Source organism: Perca fluviatilis, chromosome 10 (assembly GCF_010015445.1).
Source record: "Perca fluviatilis chromosome 10, GENO_Pfluv_1.0, whole genome shotgun sequence".
Lineage (NCBI taxonomy): Eukaryota > Metazoa > Chordata > Actinopteri > Perciformes > Percidae > Perca > Perca fluviatilis.
Window position 1 is genome coordinate 31,993,104 of NC_053121.1, and position 18,947 is coordinate 32,012,050.

The window sequence follows — 18,947 nt, forward strand, 5'->3', positions numbered from 1 at the left end:
CAAATCAATGAAATCCCGTGACGCTGCCATATTAGCCAATTGCAAAAACGAATGGGCGGGTTTTAACGCTGTACGCCAATGGTTGAGATCGTTTCTTGTCGCCCAGCAACCAGAAAGCAATGCTCATGCGCAGTCCCTAATCGTTCGTGTTGGAGCAGCTTGGCTTTGGGAACAGAAAATACATTATTAAATTAAGGTAACATTATACCCTTTATGGATAGATAACGTTTGTTTTGCAAAAGCATCATTTGGAGCCCCCTGTTTTCAGCTCACGTTTGTCTGGTTATGGACAGGCCACATTTAGAAGTGAAGTATTTGTTTTTCTTAAGATATTAGCTTGCTAGCTTAGCTTCCAAGCTGCTGCTGGTCTGGTAACGTTAGCTATCTATATAGCTAGCTAGGCTAATTGCAGGTCTGTTGAGCTGTATGTATCTCTCAATGTCACTTGCTTCTTTAGATGTTGTTATGCTTTGTGTTGTATAGTGCTCATTTAATTATTGTTTTAGCTGCATTTGCATCTATGTTGTTGACCAAACGTGTTCCCAGTGGTGGAATAAGTATGAACATCCTTTAGTTAAATTAAATAGACTGCCACAATGTAAACTTAATTACTAGTCCTGCATTCAGAATTTTACTAAAATTTTACTTAAAGTATCAAAAGTAATGCAGATAAGACTGTCATAGTGTTTTATATGTATAGTATGTTGTACTAGTATGGCTTAATGTGTGGCAGTGCCGTCCTTTAATTTATATTGCGTCAATATATAACTGCACCAGCTAATCACATATTCTGTATGTAAGCTAAATGTAGTTGAGTCCAACATTCCCCTCTGAAATGTAAGTAAATGTATAACGTACATAAAAGTATACTAAAAGTATGCCTTAAATTGGAACTTAAATTCCGTACTTTAGAAACCTTACTTTAACTGTCACATTAACGAGCAGTGGACAGTAAGATTTAACCCAAACCATGTTCACTGAGCAGTTTGACTAGAGGAGTTTTTTGTTTTTCTTTTCCTTTTTACAATTCAGGCACCTCAAGTAATGCTGGGAACTACAATTACAGGTATAAACCAACGACAACATGTTGGACTGCAGAAGCTCTCGGCGCTGGCAGGAATCACATATTCTTCTCTGGGACCCAATAAAAAGTACAAGTTTATCCAAGATGAAACGAGTGGGGAGTCAGCTCTTGTGTGCTCGTGTTTTCGCATCTTCGAGAACCTGGAGCTGACCTGCGCGGTGGGTCAGCTGGTTTACGAGACTATTCAAGCCCACCAGAAGGTCTATCATACAGGGTCAGGATGCCTGCTGTTTATCGCAGGAGCCTGGAGCCGTGCTGCGCTGGAGTGCCTTCAGACAGGAATTTCAGTAGCACACATCATCTCGGCTATGTCTGAAGGAATAGATATATGCTTGGATGTTTGCAGGAAATACAGCGTCTCAACTGAGGTTCTTGATGTAGAGCAATCGGAGAGCTGCTCTGTTACAACTCCAGGACGTCAACTGTCAAAGCAACCCATTGTGGAGGCTTCACAAGCATCGAGCCACCTGCAAGAGACAATAACAGTTGGTCACAGGACTCTAAACGGAAGTGAACAAAGGAGAGTGAAGCTCAGCAGATATTTTTATGAGGCCAAGTCTGAAAATGTCTCCACAGAACCCCAACCTAATAAGCCTAAGCTTCCTGACATTGCACGCGTTGCCGAGGGATTGAGTCACGGTTGTGCCGATGCGATGAATTTAGTAGTTAAAGCCAGCCGAATACAGTCAAAAAATAATCCGCAAGATAACAGCTGTTCCACGTTTGATGTTTCCAAAGTGGTGACTTGTGTGCTACCTGGCTTACCAGAGGAGCAAACGTGTGTTTTACCGGGCTGCGTTGTTCTTGTATCTGCTGAACAGGCTTCAGTGGCAAATCACTTAAAAGAACAGCACTTGAAGCTTGCTCTAATTAATGGAGATTTATCAGATACCTATCGCCATCTTGGCTTCAAAAGGCCAACAGGTATACAGTGTGTGAGTGACCAGTCAGATTGTTTAAGTTCAAGCAACGAGGAAGAGTGGATGGAAAAGGTTATGAAACTTTTGTTGAACCTAGAAGTGAACATGATACTGGTTACTGGGCTCGTTGGTGAGAAAGTGATTCAACGCTGTTGTAGACATCAAATACTTGTGGTGGAAAAAGTGAAGGCTTCCGTTTTAAGGGCATTCGCTAATGCAACTGCAGCTGTTCCGGTGACTTACGCCACACAGTTGAGTAAGCACTGTGTTGGCACTGGTGTGGATGTTGCGATATGGAGGGACCTCAGCAGCCATGAGAGTAAGCCATCAACAACTGTGAATATTTCCACCGTTAAGAACAGCACATTGGTCACAGTGATCCTCACAAGCTGTGTACATGCAAAGCTGCAGGCCCTGGAGGACCAGTTTTGGTCATGTGCTTATCGTTTACACCACATGCTGAAAGACAAAGTCCTCCTGCCTGGTGCTGGAGTGACGGAAATGCTTTGTATTCATCACCTTCAAAAGCAAGCAGATCACCGTGTTCAGCATCACAGAGAGAGGAATGGGGATGCCGTTCAGCAAACCAAAGCAGGAACAGCAGTGAACCCTTACAGGCATGTAGTGTTGCACCTCATGGCAGATGGGTTAATAGATTACATATCCACTGTAATGGTTAACACTGGGAAGTATTCAAAAGTCAGAGCCAGGACTGCAGTGAGCCAACAACTGCAGGACTATAATGAAAGTCTAGGCATTACTGCAAGGTTCTCGCCGCTTTTCTTGGAAGGTGAACAAGAGGATAGTGGAGTTTCCTCATCCATGAAATCCAGTGAAGCACCAGCAGTAAAAATCTATGATAATCTGAGTGTGAAGCAGGAAGCATGGAGGAAAGCCTTAGATCTGGTTCTCCTGGTCTTGCAGACTGATGCAGAGGTCATCACAGGCATTGACCAAAAAAGTGATGGAACACTAGACAATCTGACGCTGTTATGATCTAACCCTAACATCTTGGGGGATACATTGACTGTACACAGCTCTCTGAATGTTTTTTGTTCCCATATGGGTAAAAAAGCTCATTTAGACTGTTTAAAATGTTTTTTTAATGACTTGTACAAAGTGAAAGTAGAATAAAGTGTTTATATTCTTTTTTTCCTGTCATCAATAAATAGTCAAAGGACCTCATTAAAAAAAAAAAAGAAAAAAATTCATTTTAGTGAATGCTACTTTTTGTTACCACCTGGGGGAGACAAATTATTATATGACACTTAAGTCATAAGTGTACTGTATCTGGCTCTCACTCAAGCTGATGCAGGTAAATTGACAAACGAATTGGCCTAGATTTAGAATGGTGAGTCTAACAGATAGCTCTGATTCAAACATACCAACTGAATGAAATTGAGATGCAAGGTAAAAAAAACAAACAAGAAAGGACCAAAACAACACTTATGAACAGTAAAGTGCCAACTCTTCTTTTTTTTTAGTTTAAAGTGATATTTTTATATTCTGCCCTCCAGGTATTAAATTAAACCAGTAGAAATTATATATTTCCATATTTTTAGTTTATTCAGTTTGTCATCTTAGTTATAGTTTTTATCATGAAGGTGCTGCTGCATACTATTTTTCATAAAGAAATTCCCTAAAACTCTGTTTATCTGACTTAGATCACACTACTTGTACATGACCTCGAACACACCTCGTCTCCATGCTCAGTTCAGCCAGCGAAAACAAATAGTGCATGTCCAAAACCACAATTAAATTTCTCTCAGCGAGCAGGGGTAGAAGTTTGTTTTGTCAGTATGTTTTTTTTTTAGTCTTGGTACAGTACACTTCCACTTAATGATATTTGCCTTTGCTTCACTATGTGTACAGCTTGGCTAACACTGTTCACACTGGCCACTGCTTCCCTGCCAACTGTGGTGGTTTTATGACCTGCTCTGCTCTGCCATAATGTAAATGTTTGATGGAGAAGGTACGCCTCCAGACAGAGAAAATGTTTTAGGTTAAGTCTTATTAGGCTGTGTCCTCTCATAAAGGTAATTACAACTTCTGGAGGTTATTTTAGTTGTTCGAAGGCTAGAAACTTTTGGTTGACTACCATTTCCGCTCCTACATGATCACTGAAAGATCACAAGGATATTAACAAGCCACCACGCTCTGACCCTTGCACTTCTTAGCATTGCAGCCCGAAAAAGTGTTATTCCGAAGAGAAATGTCTACTAATTGGAAAAATCTGATAACAATGATGGTTCACATGAAGGTAAAGCACACAATTGGTTATCTCTAGACTTTTTCCTATTGTGCATATTTTATATCAAAGGTGTCAGTTGAAACAACACACGATACCTTCCATTTCCTCTGAGATCACAGAGAGAGAGTGCGTCTTGTTGCATTCTAAAAATAGTTCAGCGAAATAAAAACGTTACAAAGGCTTTACGGTTGGGCCGTAACAACCTTGACTCAGGCATCACTCAGCGGGGGTGTGGTGGTTTGGTATGACATAACATAACATAAACAACATTGAGGAGGAAATTGAAAAGGCAAAGTGGGTCACACATTTGAGTTCAGGCTGAGTACACGCTTTATTGTCTGCACCGAGCTTCATCTGCAAAGAGAAAACCCCTGGACTGATACAGGCACACATTTATAGATAACCTTAAACATGTCAAATATAGAGTTGGGTGAGACGATCCAATTTTATTTCATAATTGCTAGCTGACAGCATGGATTGTTAATTACATTTTTGGGCAATGTCACTATATTTAAAAGAAAGATCTCAAAACCGATTTGGAAAAAAAATGTAATTATGAGGGGAAGAAGTAACTGAATGCATTTGGAATTTTTGCTTTTGGGGTTAGATTCACTACGTGTACATGTGATACTAAACACTTTTTACATGTATTTGATTTGCCTATGTTTTATCATAGTTTTACTCACAACACTACAATTGTTAATTAAGGTTTTACTGCACCAGAATGCCTGTGGAACTCAGTTAGCTTCTGTCAGGTTTGAAAATAAAGCCATTAGTTGGTGATATGTCAGAGGAGTTTATTTTTATAAACTGCTGGCAAACCATAAATCTCGTTGGATTTTCCTCAGACAATGCCGCTTACTATATGTTGTAGACCAATATTGGAAAAAGTAAACTATGCTAGAAAACTGGTGTAGTTATGGCAACCATGTAGTTAAATGTGAGTTCATCTTCAGTGGTCTGTCATTCTGTAATGGTGTGGGTTGCCTTTTCTGGTGTTGTTTTTGTCCCTTTGTGTTTGTCAATTTAAGGGCAGTAATCAATGTTTATTAAGCAGTCGCCTCATTTTCCTTACATTGTCCTAGATATTTGATCTTATACTGAGCTTCTGACTACAGCCTTGGACTTAACATACTGTACAAAACATTCAAAATAATCAGTAATATGTAAATGATATATGATATGATTGAAATTGGGAGTAAAAAAAAATCTTTAATCATTGGCATTTCCTTCAGAATTTTACTTTTATCAGGGTGAAAAGAACTCTTAAAGGGGTGATAGAATGCAAAACCGATTTTACCCTGTCATAGTTGAATAACGACAGTTCGGTGGGTAAATAGGACATACATAGAAGCTCAAAATCCCATTGACACCCTTTTACTATGAAAATTTTATATTTTGAAACTGCCGCTGAAAACGGGCGAATCCCAACAAAGCTGGAAGTTGACATAAACCTCCCAAAAACCAGAACCTTTGTCAGCCCATGGGTGTATTAAGAGAACGGTCACGCCGCAACATTTACATAGGCTACACAACTGACCTGAGATCAGTTAGTCTTCTGAATCTAGGTCGCGCAGATCTCAGAAAATGTATACATTTTTCATATGCTATTTTACCATTAAATTCACTTCTGAGAATTTTTTATGCGAGAAATCAACTACTTAGAGGTCAAATATGCGCCGTTTTACGAAAATTGATATCTAATTGCAAATCTTGTCCGACTGTGTCGGACTTCAGAGGCTGGTGCTGCCTGTGTTGGCCTCCCTTACGCCTGGCCTGCCTTCTCCACCTCAGACCCCGCTTGCTGTGAGCCCATTTGAGTTCCGGTGACGCTGCTGCAGCCCACAGCAGCTCATACCACGCGCAAAGTCACCGTTTGGGCTGGTGGACTACTACCAAACGCCGCTGCTCTGACAGAGCTCCAGGGCCTGCAACTCCCCTCTTCCTGCTAGCTAGCTAAATGCCCGGTGTATGGGAGTGAAAGCCGGTCAGCGAGCTTGTTACGCCAGCATTTCTCTTACCACAGATTCTAGTTAATCTTATAATGTGTGTAATTATAATGTGTTGAGTTATTTAAACAAACGATTTGGAAAAAAAAACGCCCCGCTTGTCCATGAGTCTCATTGATAGAGCCTGCGGCTGGATGGAGCTCTATCAATGAGAGCTAGCAAGCCTCCTCTTAGAATTCCTCTGGAATTCACAAATATTCATTAACTTGAAATCGGACACCGTTGTTAGCTTTATAAAAAATATAGTTAGATGTTGTATAAGTGGCGTTGACGAAATTCAAACTGTAAATATAATTATTACGACCAAAAATGAAGCTAACTAGCCGCAATCTGTACACATAGGATTGCAGGGACAGTCGCAGCTAACGAAACCCATACAGCTCACAAATATTCATTAACTTGAAATCGGACACCGTTGTTAGCTTTATAAAACATATAGTTAGATGTTGTATAAGTGGCGTGGACGAAATTCAAACTGTAAATATACTCGAATTACGACCAAAAATGAAGCTAACTAGCCGCAATCTGTACACATAGGATTGAAGGGACAGTCGCAGCTAACGAAACCCCTTACAGCTCACAAATATTCATTAACTTGAAATCGCACAGTTGTTAGCTTTATAAAACATATAGTTAGATGTTGAATAAGTGGCGTGACGAAATTCAAACTGTAAATATACTCAAATTACGACCAAAAATGAAGCTAACTAGCACGCTCAATCTGTACACATGGTTGACAGGGATAGTGCAGCGCTAACGAAACCCTTACAGCTCACAAATATTCATTAACTTGAAATCGGACACAGTTGTTAGCTTTATAAAACATATAGTTAGATGTTGTATAAGTGGCGTGACGAAATTCAAACTGTAAATATACTCAAATTACGACCAAAAATGAAGCTAACTAGCCGCAATCTGTACACATAGGATTGCAGGGACAGTCGCAGCTAACAAAACCCGCATTGCGCCTCACAAATATTCATTAACTTGAAATCGGACACCGTTGTTAGCTTTATAAAACATATAGTTATATGTTGTATAGCTAAGTGGCGTGACATGTGTGTAACATTTGGTAAGAGATTGCTGGTGTAACAAGCTCGCTGACCGCCCTCCCCACACGGGCCATTTAGCTAGCAGGAAGAGAGGAGATGCAGGCCCTGGCGCTTTGTCAGGGCAGCGGCGTTTGGTAGTAGTCCACCAGCCCAAACGGTGACTTTGCGCCGGGTATGAGGTGCTGTGGGCTGCAGAGCCGTCGGAGCTCAATCGAGCTCACAGCAAGCCGGGGTCTGTGGAGGAAGGCAGGCCAGGCGGCGAGCCAGCAACACAGGCAGCTGAACTCCGACACACAGTTTTACCAAATTTGCAATTAGCCATCCATTTTCGAAAACAGCCCATATTTGAGCTTTATATAGTCGATTTCTCGCATAAAAAAGTCTCAGAAGTGAATTTGGTAAGGAAACATTGCAGTGTCTGGAATATGAGATTCTGTCGTTTCTAATGTATGTGTATTGGAGATTCCCTCAACCAATCAGCACACGACCTCTAATGCGTGTGTATGGCGGAGTCGCTCAACCAATCAGCTGCGCGTCTCTATGTGTGTAATGCGGCGGGCTAAGGCTCAACCAAGCAGCGCAGCTCATCTAAATATTCATGACCATACCATATTTGGAAGAAAAGCTCTTGTTACAAATAGGGCCAAAACACAGGGATGCATAAGGGCCAATAAAATATCAACCAGGCCATTTTCAGCCCAACTAATGTTACATACCCCATTAGGAGACCATAAGGAACAGTGTGAAATACCCTATATAATCATTCTATCACCCCTTTAAGGAGCATTTAGACCAAGGGAGACTGAAATCACAGAGGCCAATAATTCTGATTATAATTTTCAGGCATACTTGTGTTTAATGTGATGGGTTATTATCAGTCAAACCCTACTTAAAAAGGCCTTGACAAACATTTAAATCAATAAGCTATTTTTTGTTTTAATGCCCTGTTAATAAGGATAATTCTTGCATTTGTACTGTACAGGTGTAAATGGGACTCAGTAATAATATACTGGGAACAATTCCTTTGTGATGAGAAATAGGAAGAATATGTGCGTTCAGCAAACCCACTCTGCATAAATATTGAATAAACAGCCCTGTCTTTTTGGAGAGTTCTCGATTTATATATTCCCAGAAAGGATGTCCAAAACCATAAGAACTCTTTCAGTGTTTGGACTCCCATTTTGACCACAGGTCTTACAAGTCTCCGGCCTTAGTCACTCACACGGCCTGGCTGGTTGTTTTACTGACCAGTTTGGGGGGGATCACCAACATGACGTCAACCTAGAGCACAGCTGACTTTCTACTGGTCCAGCACGAGTTTCAGATGTGGTTACCTTTTACCCAGAAGGCCAGACCAGTGAGTGCCTATTTTGGCAAATGGATGGCCTTGTTACTCCTAAAATCAAAAAGAAACTAATCCTGCACAGATCCCATCACTGATCCTCCACTCAGCTGCTTCTGAGGAACTTGAGAATAGCAATTAAAATCACTCATTCATGATGCAGGCTTTTTCGTCTAAAGTCTGCTGGCATATTTACTTCACATTGTTGTTTTTCACCTATGAATAGCACTGAGTGATTCGCCAAAAGTCTCTTTTCTTGCTCCTGAACAGACTGCATGAATGAAAACACTGGTTCTGTTCACATGCTTGCTGCTGCTCTTGGCGCTCAGAAGGGCACGTCCCCCTCCTTGCCCTCCTCTCCTTTCTCGACTTCTGCTGGGTTGGCTGGTTAAATCTGTGAGCATTAGTGGGCGTGTGTTGGTGCTCCTAGGGCGCATGCGAACTGAGGCCCAAAGGGGAAAGCCTTCCACACAGATCTAAGCCAGCTGCCCTGATTTAAACACTTCATTGCAAGAAGAGTGGAAGCAAGGGATCCCCCCCCCCACCAGTGTGCTCAAAGTACACTGGCAAAGCAGCTGCCCGCTCTGAAAACAACAGACGAGCAGCTACAAATGGTACATTTAGACATCTGCTGTTAGGTAGAGGCATTTTGGGAGTCCTTCTGCCTCAGATTCTCAGGACTCAAAGGGCACTTGCTGCCCTGAGAGGGGGTGTTCAAGCAAACTGACCTCTGGGGTTAACCAGGATCGGTTTGTGTGAAGCTCTGTGGAGGAGGGGAGGAGGGAACAGGCAAGAGTTGGAGGTGGGAGGCCACAGTGGGGCTCCTGCACTGCTCAAGAAGGAGACTAGGCAGTCACCGGGAAGCAGGGAAAGAGGAGGATATGGCCACGGGAGAAATCACAACACTTCCCTCCACACCTGAAGACGGCGGCAGCGGCAGCTTTGCTCCTGGGGGCTTCAAGGATCCCAAAAGGCTCTACTGTAAAAACGGGGGCTTCTTCTTGAGGATAAAGTCTGACGGGGGCGTGGATGGAATCCGGGAGAAGAACGACCCCCACAGTAAGTACTTCCAGTCCCCTTCTTCTTTGCTTTGCCAAGCAACACAAAGCTTCTTTATGTTATTTTTAATTTGCAACAGGGAAGTAGGAGTGAAGCAAAAACATCATGGAGGAACGATGTGAATTTTCCAGTTTACTGAGGTTTATTCTGAACTTGTAAACACCAAAATGTGTGTAGGCCTACTTGTGGAAAGTTTAATAACCCTAGATCAAGAGAAGGACACCTCAAATGTTCGTAATCAGTGGGAGCTTTGATGGAATGGCATTTATGTTTTTAGTAAATGTAGATCCCCATGCTGAGTCACAGCCATTCAAACTGCTTACTGTGTGATATACGTCATAATAACTAACCCTAAAGCCAGAATAAGTGAATTTCTGATCTCGAGGTCGAGTGTTTGTGGTCAATAAACGTATCCCACTAATATATAAAAAAATTATACTATTACTGCAAAATATAATAAAATATGCTCTGTACCACCAAGTCGATCAATATTAGAAAGTGAGAGAAGTTTGAGGTTTTTCTAATGTTCTTTAAGTTAGTAACTATTAAAATGGAAACACTATTGGCCTGGACTTACGCCTAGGTTCCTCTGTATCACTGATTACTTTTGAGTGTGTGTCCTAAGTTGCATCAGTAAGTGGGAGGGGAGGAGGGGGGGACATGAAAAAATGTGGGTTTTTCCGAGGTAAACACAATTGGAAGTGTATTGCCCGAGATACACTGTGACATTTCAAGCAGGTGTACCCAAACAAAATGCCTGGTATGAACCAGTTCAAGGAGAGAGGAGCTATTTTTAAAATACATTTATAGCCTTTAATTACATTCAGTTAGACTTATTTGTATAAAAAAAAAACGTACCCCTGTTATTCTGGGTGTCAGAGAGTCAGTACCATGGCTTCAGAAAGGAATATAGCCACAGTGAGTCATATAACAAGAATCAGTATTAATCATTTATCTTTTTACCAGAATGGTTTCTTACAGTGAATGTAATCTGAGCTGTGCTTCATCAATGGTCCTTTTGTTAAGGCTGTGATTGACCTGCCAACTTTCTAGACAACATAACATACCTGCCAATGGTGCAAATGTTAGTGAGGAGTAATGTTACCCAGTATATCCAAGGGTCCTCAAGTGGGATTTTTGTGCTAATATACGTAGATGCAGTGGTGGAAGACGTATTCAGATCCTTTACTTAAGTAAAAGTACTAATACTACACTGTAAAAATACTCTGTTACAAGTAAAAGTCCTGCATTGAAAATATGACTTAAGTAAAAGTATGTAAGTATCATCAGGAAAATGTACTTAAACGATCAAAACCGTTCTGTCAATCAACTAATTGTTTAATCGGCTAAACATTTTTAGATATATTTTTGTAGACCTGTAAATTGTTGGGTAGTTTCATTTATAATAAAACATTGTCTTTTATAAATTACATGTGTTTTGTGTGCAAAACTCTAAATGTGTAAAATAACTAAAGCTGATTAATGTAGTGGAGTGAAAAATGCAATGTTTCCCTCTGAAATGTAGATTAGTAGAAGTAAAAAGTGGCATGAAAAGAAAAGACTCAATTAAAGTACCCCAAATGTGAACTTAAGTATAGTACTTGAGTAAATGTACTTAGTTACACTCCGCCACTGTGTAGCTGTGACTCTACTCCATCACATTGGTGTTCTTTGTAACACATTTCCTATCCCAAAGCGTTGTGAGGACAGTATTGCACATACACATCAGCACAAATGATTGCCCTGCTTACATCACTCACCCCAGGACACTTACAGATAGGACCACACTGTACAGGGACAAGCCCAGTTGAAGGAAGGTTTTCCTGTAATCACAATAACTGTGGGACATAATATTCCCAGTAAACACCAAACACACGACAGCACACACTCACACCAATTATACATTAGTTTCAGGGAAGAACACCTCTTTGATCTATGACACAAAACATCCGGGCAGCATGCTTAACTGTAGACAGATGTGTCTATCTGACGTCTTAATGTGGATTCATTCTGAACATATTCCCTAATTTCCGGCGCTTTTTTTTTTTTTTGGGGGTGGAGGAGGCTGTCACACAGCCAACAGGTACTGTGTGCTCAGTTTACAGTCTACACTGTGATGCTACTGTCTAGCGGCTGACGTGAGTTAGCTTAATGTTACCATCGATGTCAATGGTGTTGCATTCATTTACTGCAGGGATATGGGCGGAAATGTAAATGCGGTGCCGTTTATGTAACATAAATTAATAGAATAGAATTAGAATAAAAAACAAATAAAAAACAAATTGAATGATTTTTAAGCTCATTTCATGCCACCTTAATCAAGATTTCTAACTAGCTCTGCAGCTCCATTGAGCTTTAAAGGCTCTTTTAGCTCATTGTTTTGATTTTACAGCACGTTTACTGTTGATTCACTCTCAAAGCTCTCATTGGTGTTGTTGGTGCTAACACATTAACCTTAACAACTTTATAAGTCTGTGTATGTATATGGTGTGGCAATGTACTACCTGTCAGCTTGCTTTTGTTGCAGTCCCCCCTTAAATTGACTAATGTAGCTTCAAGTATTAAAATATATGAAAATGTTTGCTATGTTTGCTCTTGAACAACAGTTTTCCCTTTCAGTTTTCTGCTGTCAAGCTAATCATCGATCTTCACTCCAAAATTCAACTAGTTTGCAGACAACATTAAATGTCCTGTGGCAAAAACGTAGCAAGCACAGGCTGTCTTTTAGACCATGGCTGTCTCACTTGTTACTCATGTTTACAGCTGTAGTCAAATATTTCATATTAAAATGTCTCGCATACTGTACCATCTTTACTGTGATTTGTTTCTGGAGTTGCTGGTTGTGTTGGATCATTTATAACAGAAGTTTACACAGAGTTAAAAGAGGGTGCCATTAATTAAAGAGATTACTATTTCCTTGTGATTTAGTGTATAATATCTGGTACCTAGGATGTTTATACCCTCTTTATCCTTTTATAAAACAGGTGTATTAAACACAGCACTTAATCTTTTTCCTTTGACTAAACAGTCCACAAGCAAACTACTAATGTTTTGTTCATTTTGTCCAAAACAAAAACACACATTTGTTTTCTTCCTCAGTAAAGCTTCAACTCCAGGCAACTTCAGTGGGGGAGGTGGTCATCAAAGGAGTCTGTGCTAATCGCTATCTGGCCATGAACAGAGATGGACGACTGTTTGGAGCAGTGAGTGAGCTGGATCATTTTTCTGTTAAAAAAGAAAAGTTGCATTGTTTCTGTTCTGTAAAGAGTTTTGAGATGACTGTGAATGCAGTCCTATCAAATCACCAAACAAGCATTTCCTGATGGGTTCAAAGAGTTTTTTTTATTTTATTTTTTTTTACTAACAGTGCTTTTCACAAATCTCTATTAAACGCCCACAGTAAATGTCTTCTGCCTCTGTTACAAGCAGCATTTAGGCTGCTGTGTTTTGGAAACCAAATATTTATTAGCCACCTGACAAGAAAACCCTCCCTCGCAGGGAAATAATTTGGCTGGCACACGTTTTTCATAGTCAGCACTGAGACTAAAAAAAGTTTTCAACAACAACATTCCATTGTGTCCTGTTGTAGATGTATGGGATTCAGAGAGACAAAAAACAGTTTTGTCTCTATTCCTCGTCTGTTTGCTTTGACCAGAATTTGAGTCCAACTGAGGCGTCTCTCACAATCCAATCAGTTCGATTATTTGTCTCTCTTTCCATTCTCTAGTCTTGTCCTCAGCGCTAAAGCTGCCTTTGCCAACAAAAACGTGACATGACACTCGTCATGGCAACAATAGCAAGTTTGGGTTTCTGTATTCAAATCCAAATCCCATTACGTTAAATGAAAGAAACAAATGCGTGTTATTTCGTTCTGCAAAACCAAATACAATAACCTATATTCCCATTCCCACTTGAGTAAGGAGAGATCAGTTGGAAATGATAATGAAAATATGCCACTATGATAATTATTACAATATGTATACACTAGCTGCATGTTTTTATTAGACTCCATTATTGTGTACAGTAACATCTTCGTAAAAGTCAGGCCCATGAGAATATAGGATACACCAGAATTTCTCCAAAAGTCTCGTTGCTGCTGGTCGAGAAAAGCAAGTATTTGCAGGCTTTTATTGTGAATTCTTTTGGATCTCCACGGGCAACCTGACTATCATGGGGGGGATGGGAAGGCGGAGACTTGAGGAGGACTAATTAGTCTAAGAGAGACGAAAGACAGAAACACCAAGATATTTAAGGAGCTGCATCCAACAATTAATTAGTTCGTAAAAAATGTAAAGTCAAGTTTTTTTGCACAGACATGGTGACGTTTGAGAGCGTGGGAAAACAGAAATTATGGAGAGGCTTGACATTTCTGAATGAAGATTTAAAGGGGCTGTACTCGACATTCAGAGCATTAATATAGCAGTAAACAACAATTTGCTTTGTAAAGATATAGTGGAGGAATGGCATCCTGAGCAGAGAATGATGACGTCACACTCCGTCTGTGTGTGTTGTAATCGGAGCTTCTTTATTCATTTTGATATCCGGTCCAGCCGCACGAGCATGTGAGTGCATGGTAGTGCATGTGAGTGCCCTGTGCATCAATATCAGATGCTGAGGGCCGTGACAAAGCATCTGTATTTTTTAGAGTTCGGGAACGGTCTGTGAGAGCCGTGTGGAGGCAATCCCAGACCACTTTCTTAGTATTTTGAGTACAGCACCTATAAGCAGGAAGAGACAGGAATTCATTTGTAAAAGAATAACGGTTAGAGAGATGAACCTTCTTTTTTGAAATTGTACTGGTATTGTTTCTTTCTATCCGGCAGCAGAACATCTGAAGTCTGCTTTTTGTATTTTTATTTAAACGTTTTTAGAAACTGACAGATTGTCTGACTGACCAGCAGATAAACTGGCTTTATAATGTCCTTTGTTGTTCAGTGATCACGTTTCACATGAGCAAAAGAAAAATCAAAAAGCATAGTCCAAGTTAGGTTAAGAAACTTAACTTTAGCCTTTTGTATTTTGTATCGTTACACAGCGTACTGTCAAATTAAACTGATCTGAAGGATTTCCTGAATGCTCATTAACAGTAGCCAACACCAATTTGGCACCACTGTTGGTCTGTTTCCACAAAGTTGTTGCTTTTCAGCGGCAAGTGTGAAGTGTTGGTGACTGATGTGGTTCGGTGGTTGTGAAGACTTGTCCACAGTCCATGTAATTGGCAAGAAGCATTTCCTCCCTAATGAGAAGCTACAGCAGCTGCCACACAAGGCGTTGCTCTATGTTCTGCTCTTACTAATAAAATCATAAAAAAAACCACAAGATATTAACTCTCTTCTGATTACCGTTTGTGGTGTGAAAAAAAGACAAGGCAGTATATGTTGCCAAAGAAATTACAATTCTTTCCCTCTAATTTAGCACCTTGACCGGTCTGGTCTTGAACATGTTTTACCTAGAAGCAGAAGTCATCTGCTATGTATTAGATGTTTGCTAATATAATTGACAAATATTGGCCACTACTGACACCTTAGTTGATACAGACATTTGATAACATCTGTACACGACTGGACTTATATTCATATTAACTGCACCCTAAACCTTTAAAGCTCTGCGTAACTTTTTGATATTAATGAACGTCCGTTACATTCAAGCCGTTGCCAAATGAGTTGCTACGAAGTTAATAAAGACTATCAGCTCCACACAACTCTCTCTGGATTTCTCAGTATGACTATGTTCAGAAGATTGTGTCGTCCGGCGACTTTCACGCGCAGAAACTCAAGTGAAGATAATGACCTCTTCTGAAGAGTCCATCATGTTTTTTTTAATCCTCCGTGTCCTCCTTGGCTACTAGCAACGGTATGGCGGAGGGGTGGGGGTGGTGCGCGATCACAGAAGGCTTGTATCATGTGGACGCGCCGATAGCTTTGTTGTCATTACTTAGAATTCCTCATGGGGGCAACAGAAACTACGCACTATAGCTTTAACAAAATAACATTCCTAAATATAAAAAAAAAACCTTAGATAATGAATTTTAATTTCAAAAATGAAAGAAATTGAATTTATATAGCGCTTTTCACGAACTCAAAGTCGCTTTAAATGTATTGTAAAAATATATATCTATGTCCTAGATATGTTTAGGCTTGTACTAGCTTTGGTGATCAATGGTTCAGTGGTTCTTCCAATTACAAAGAAAACCCACCGCTACTGCTTTTGCATAATGAATTGCATGTCCCTGCAAAAGCCCTGGGTGGTTGTTGCAGTTCTGACTAATAGCTCCATAGCTGTGCGGTCATGGTCAAGTAATAACAGAAACTAAAACAAAAGCCTCTTGTTGGACAGGGTAGAGGTTAACGCCCAGCGAGACAGCAAGATTTTGGCCAGACGTTCCGTAATTAATGTTTTCTTCAGGTTTTCTACAAAGGCCCGTGTTAAACTTAGGGATAGTGTGAGCACTAAAAACAGATGACAGCACAAAAGCCTTTATTTAGTTTGTATTGTATAGTGATCTTCATCTTTGGCAGATTTTAAACCTTGTCATTTGTATACCTATCAAATCCACGTTTGTCCAAGACATCTGAATTTGTTTAGTTAATGGATTTGTCCTCTGTATGTAAACATTTCTTCTTTTTCATGTTTAACATTTCAGCCTGATAACCTCCATGTTTAATCGTGATTCAAGGAAGCTGAACTAAAACAAACACTTGACTGGATCTGTAATAATGTCCCTGGTCAGGCATGGTTTCCTAAAAAAATGTCTAAGTGTGAAACATTGAGCAGAAATTATTTTAAACTAACAGTCTTCAAAAATAAAGATGGCATTTAGCTCTGGGTGTTTTATGTGGTAATTTAATGTCATTAAATGTCAGCATTACACATTGGCTCCCTTTCCAACAACATATATTAAATTCAATTAAATATCATCCAAATAAAATAACATATTTGATGAAATGCCACTACAGAAATAATTTTCAGTACATACACAGTGAACATTATTAGCAGTTTGGAAAGAAACAATACCATTTATATTAATCGTACAGACAGAATGACCTAACTTCAGTTTCCATTTATTGAAATGTTAAAGGTGCCCTGCCACACAAAACCGTTTTTACTTGTATTTTTTTTAAATATGTTAGATCCATACGTGTTTGTGTTATGTCGTGAATATGATAATGAACTGCTACCTCCTCTGTCAGCTCTAGCCACTGAAAAGAAATAAGCAGAGAAATCAGGCCAATTACAAAAGCTGTTCAGTCTGATGTGGTGTTGCCTGAGCTCATTACTATTCATGAGCTCGCCCAGTTGCGCTGGGTAAAAGATGCTGATATCCAGGCTCTCATTGGCTAGCTGTTAGCCAATCAGAGTCAAGCAGCTTAGCTCGTTGAATATTAATGAGAACTGGCACAAATCGAGCTGAGTCTTCCTGCAGGCTTTCTATACCACACTAGAATGGCTTGAAACAAGGTAACCAAGGCATTTCTTTCCACAAAAAATGTTACAGAGTCCATGGTAGAACTTCAGACATTACCACAAAGTAATGAAATACGTTTGGCAGGGCACCTTTAAACACTAGTTTCACCGTTTGCAAGCTCATTTTAGTGTATTGGGATAGGATGGTGCCCCAGTAGTTCTTTGCCCTGTATGAAAAGGGCTGAAGATGTAATCCTTGCTCTCCTATTTAAATCCCCTGAACCCCCTACAGTTCCTCACTAAACAGCAGATTCAATTAAATGTATGTGTTATCCCTCTGTGTCTTTCTCTCCAGAGACGAGCAACAGATGAATGCCACTTCTTAGAACGGCTTGAGAGTAACAACTACAACACCTACCGCTCCAGGAAGTACCCACACATGTATGTGGCACTGAAGAGGACTGGCCAGTACAAGTCTGGAAGCAAAACTAGCCCGGGTCAAAAGGCCATTCTTTTTCTTCCAATGTCTGCCAAGTGCTAATCTGGGATCTGATTGAGAAATGTTAACGTCTTAGTGGCAGCAATGAAGAAGATGTGACGGCAATGAAGACCAAGTGCTCCATCATCATTGCCCAAAAATAGCTGTGATGCTTTTTCAACTGGTATATCCTGAACTCTTATTCAGCTTTTACTTTCAAACAATGGCACACATTCACACTTGGCTGCTTCCCAGTAAAACCAGGCTTTTACTGTGGACCAGCCAACTGCTACGCTATAGTGCAACTGGAGCCAGGTGCCTTGCTCAAGTTCACCCCTAAAGTACGGCAATGTTCATTTTACTTTCACAGATCTTACTCTCTGGCTGAGGGATTTAAAGCGGCAACCATTTGATAACAAGTTGGCTTCTTACCATTTCAACTTCTTACTGGGTAAACTGCAGTCTGAGTTTAGCTGCAAGATGTACGGCATATAGAGGAATATTCAGTTAAAACATGTCTCCTACATAAAAAAGGTTTAAGAAAATGCACTTAAGTCTACATTATTATAACTTGATAAAAGAGGATGGATTGTACTAAGTAACTGAATTTAAGAATGTTGTGCTACAAAATGGTTTGACAAAATAAAAAAAGAACTAAGCACACTAAACCAACTCAAAACAAAACCCAAGCACTAAATATTGTTTATTCTAATTATTTTACATTACTCACTATCTTTACACGATGAATGGATACAGAACAGGTTTCCTGAGCTTGCCATTGTTTTTGATAAAACTGCGTTCCCCTTTTGTAATTCTAAGTTTGAGATTTGTGAAAAAAGTCCATATAGCATGGCACTAGAGCATAATTTATACATGTATTAATACCAGATAATTGTTGCCAATCATGTCTAGTTCAATAAGGGAAAAGCAGTTAACTTGAACAAAAAGATGATTTTTACTTTTTTTGACCTGTCAGTACGCCAATTGAGCAAGGCAGCCAATAATAATATTGCAACTACTGGCCACTAATGTTGAATTCTGCCTGTGTATGTTCAGCTACTACGGTTGGTCACTCTGCTTGTTAACACAACCTGAAGTATTCCTAGTTAAAAATACAGCAGAATTTAAAAATGAAATCAGCTGCTGGCAGCCCAGATATGGACTTCCAACATGGCCACCAAAAAGTGTTAAATACACTGTATAAAACTCTACAGTCCTGCAGGCACCGCAGTGGCATATCTCTTGTTCTTGTAGTTCGCAGCCTATTGCACCGCATTTCTTCAAAAGGTAACAGCTTGTGTGAAAAAAAAAAAACCACACTGCAAACATAATTCCAGTCCTAAATATA

The 18,947-nt window shown here is 40.0% G+C and overlaps 2 protein-coding genes across 3 annotated transcripts; both read left to right on the plus strand.

Annotated features, from left to right (window-relative positions):
• The first annotated feature begins 95 nt into the window (after nucleotides 1–95).
• Nucleotides 96–3,158, plus strand: bbs12 (Bardet-Biedl syndrome 12). Of its 2 annotated transcripts, none has more exons than XM_039814306.1 (2): nucleotides 96–196; nucleotides 1,033–3,158. In XM_039814306.1, the coding sequence occupies exon 2, from the start codon at nucleotides 1,045–1,047 to the stop codon at nucleotides 2,998–3,000; it is 1,956 nt and encodes a 651-aa protein (XP_039670240.1). In that variant the 5' UTR covers nucleotides 96–196; nucleotides 1,033–1,044; the 3' UTR covers nucleotides 3,001–3,158. The 2 variants fall into 2 exon arrangements, with proteins under 2 accessions (XP_039670240.1, XP_039670239.1); XM_039814305.1 differs by having other exon boundaries at nucleotides 108–306.
• A 5,950-nt stretch (nucleotides 3,159–9,108) lies between these two features.
• fgf2 (fibroblast growth factor 2) lies at nucleotides 9,109–18,913 on the plus strand. The gene is made up of 3 exons (XM_039813246.1): nucleotides 9,109–9,717; nucleotides 12,817–12,920; nucleotides 17,477–18,913. Exons 1-3 carry the CDS (start codon nucleotides 9,540–9,542, stop codon nucleotides 17,660–17,662), a joined length of 468 nt encoding a protein of 155 aa, XP_039669180.1. The 5' UTR covers nucleotides 9,109–9,539; the 3' UTR covers nucleotides 17,663–18,913.
• Nucleotides 18,914–18,947: the final 34 nt, after the last annotated feature.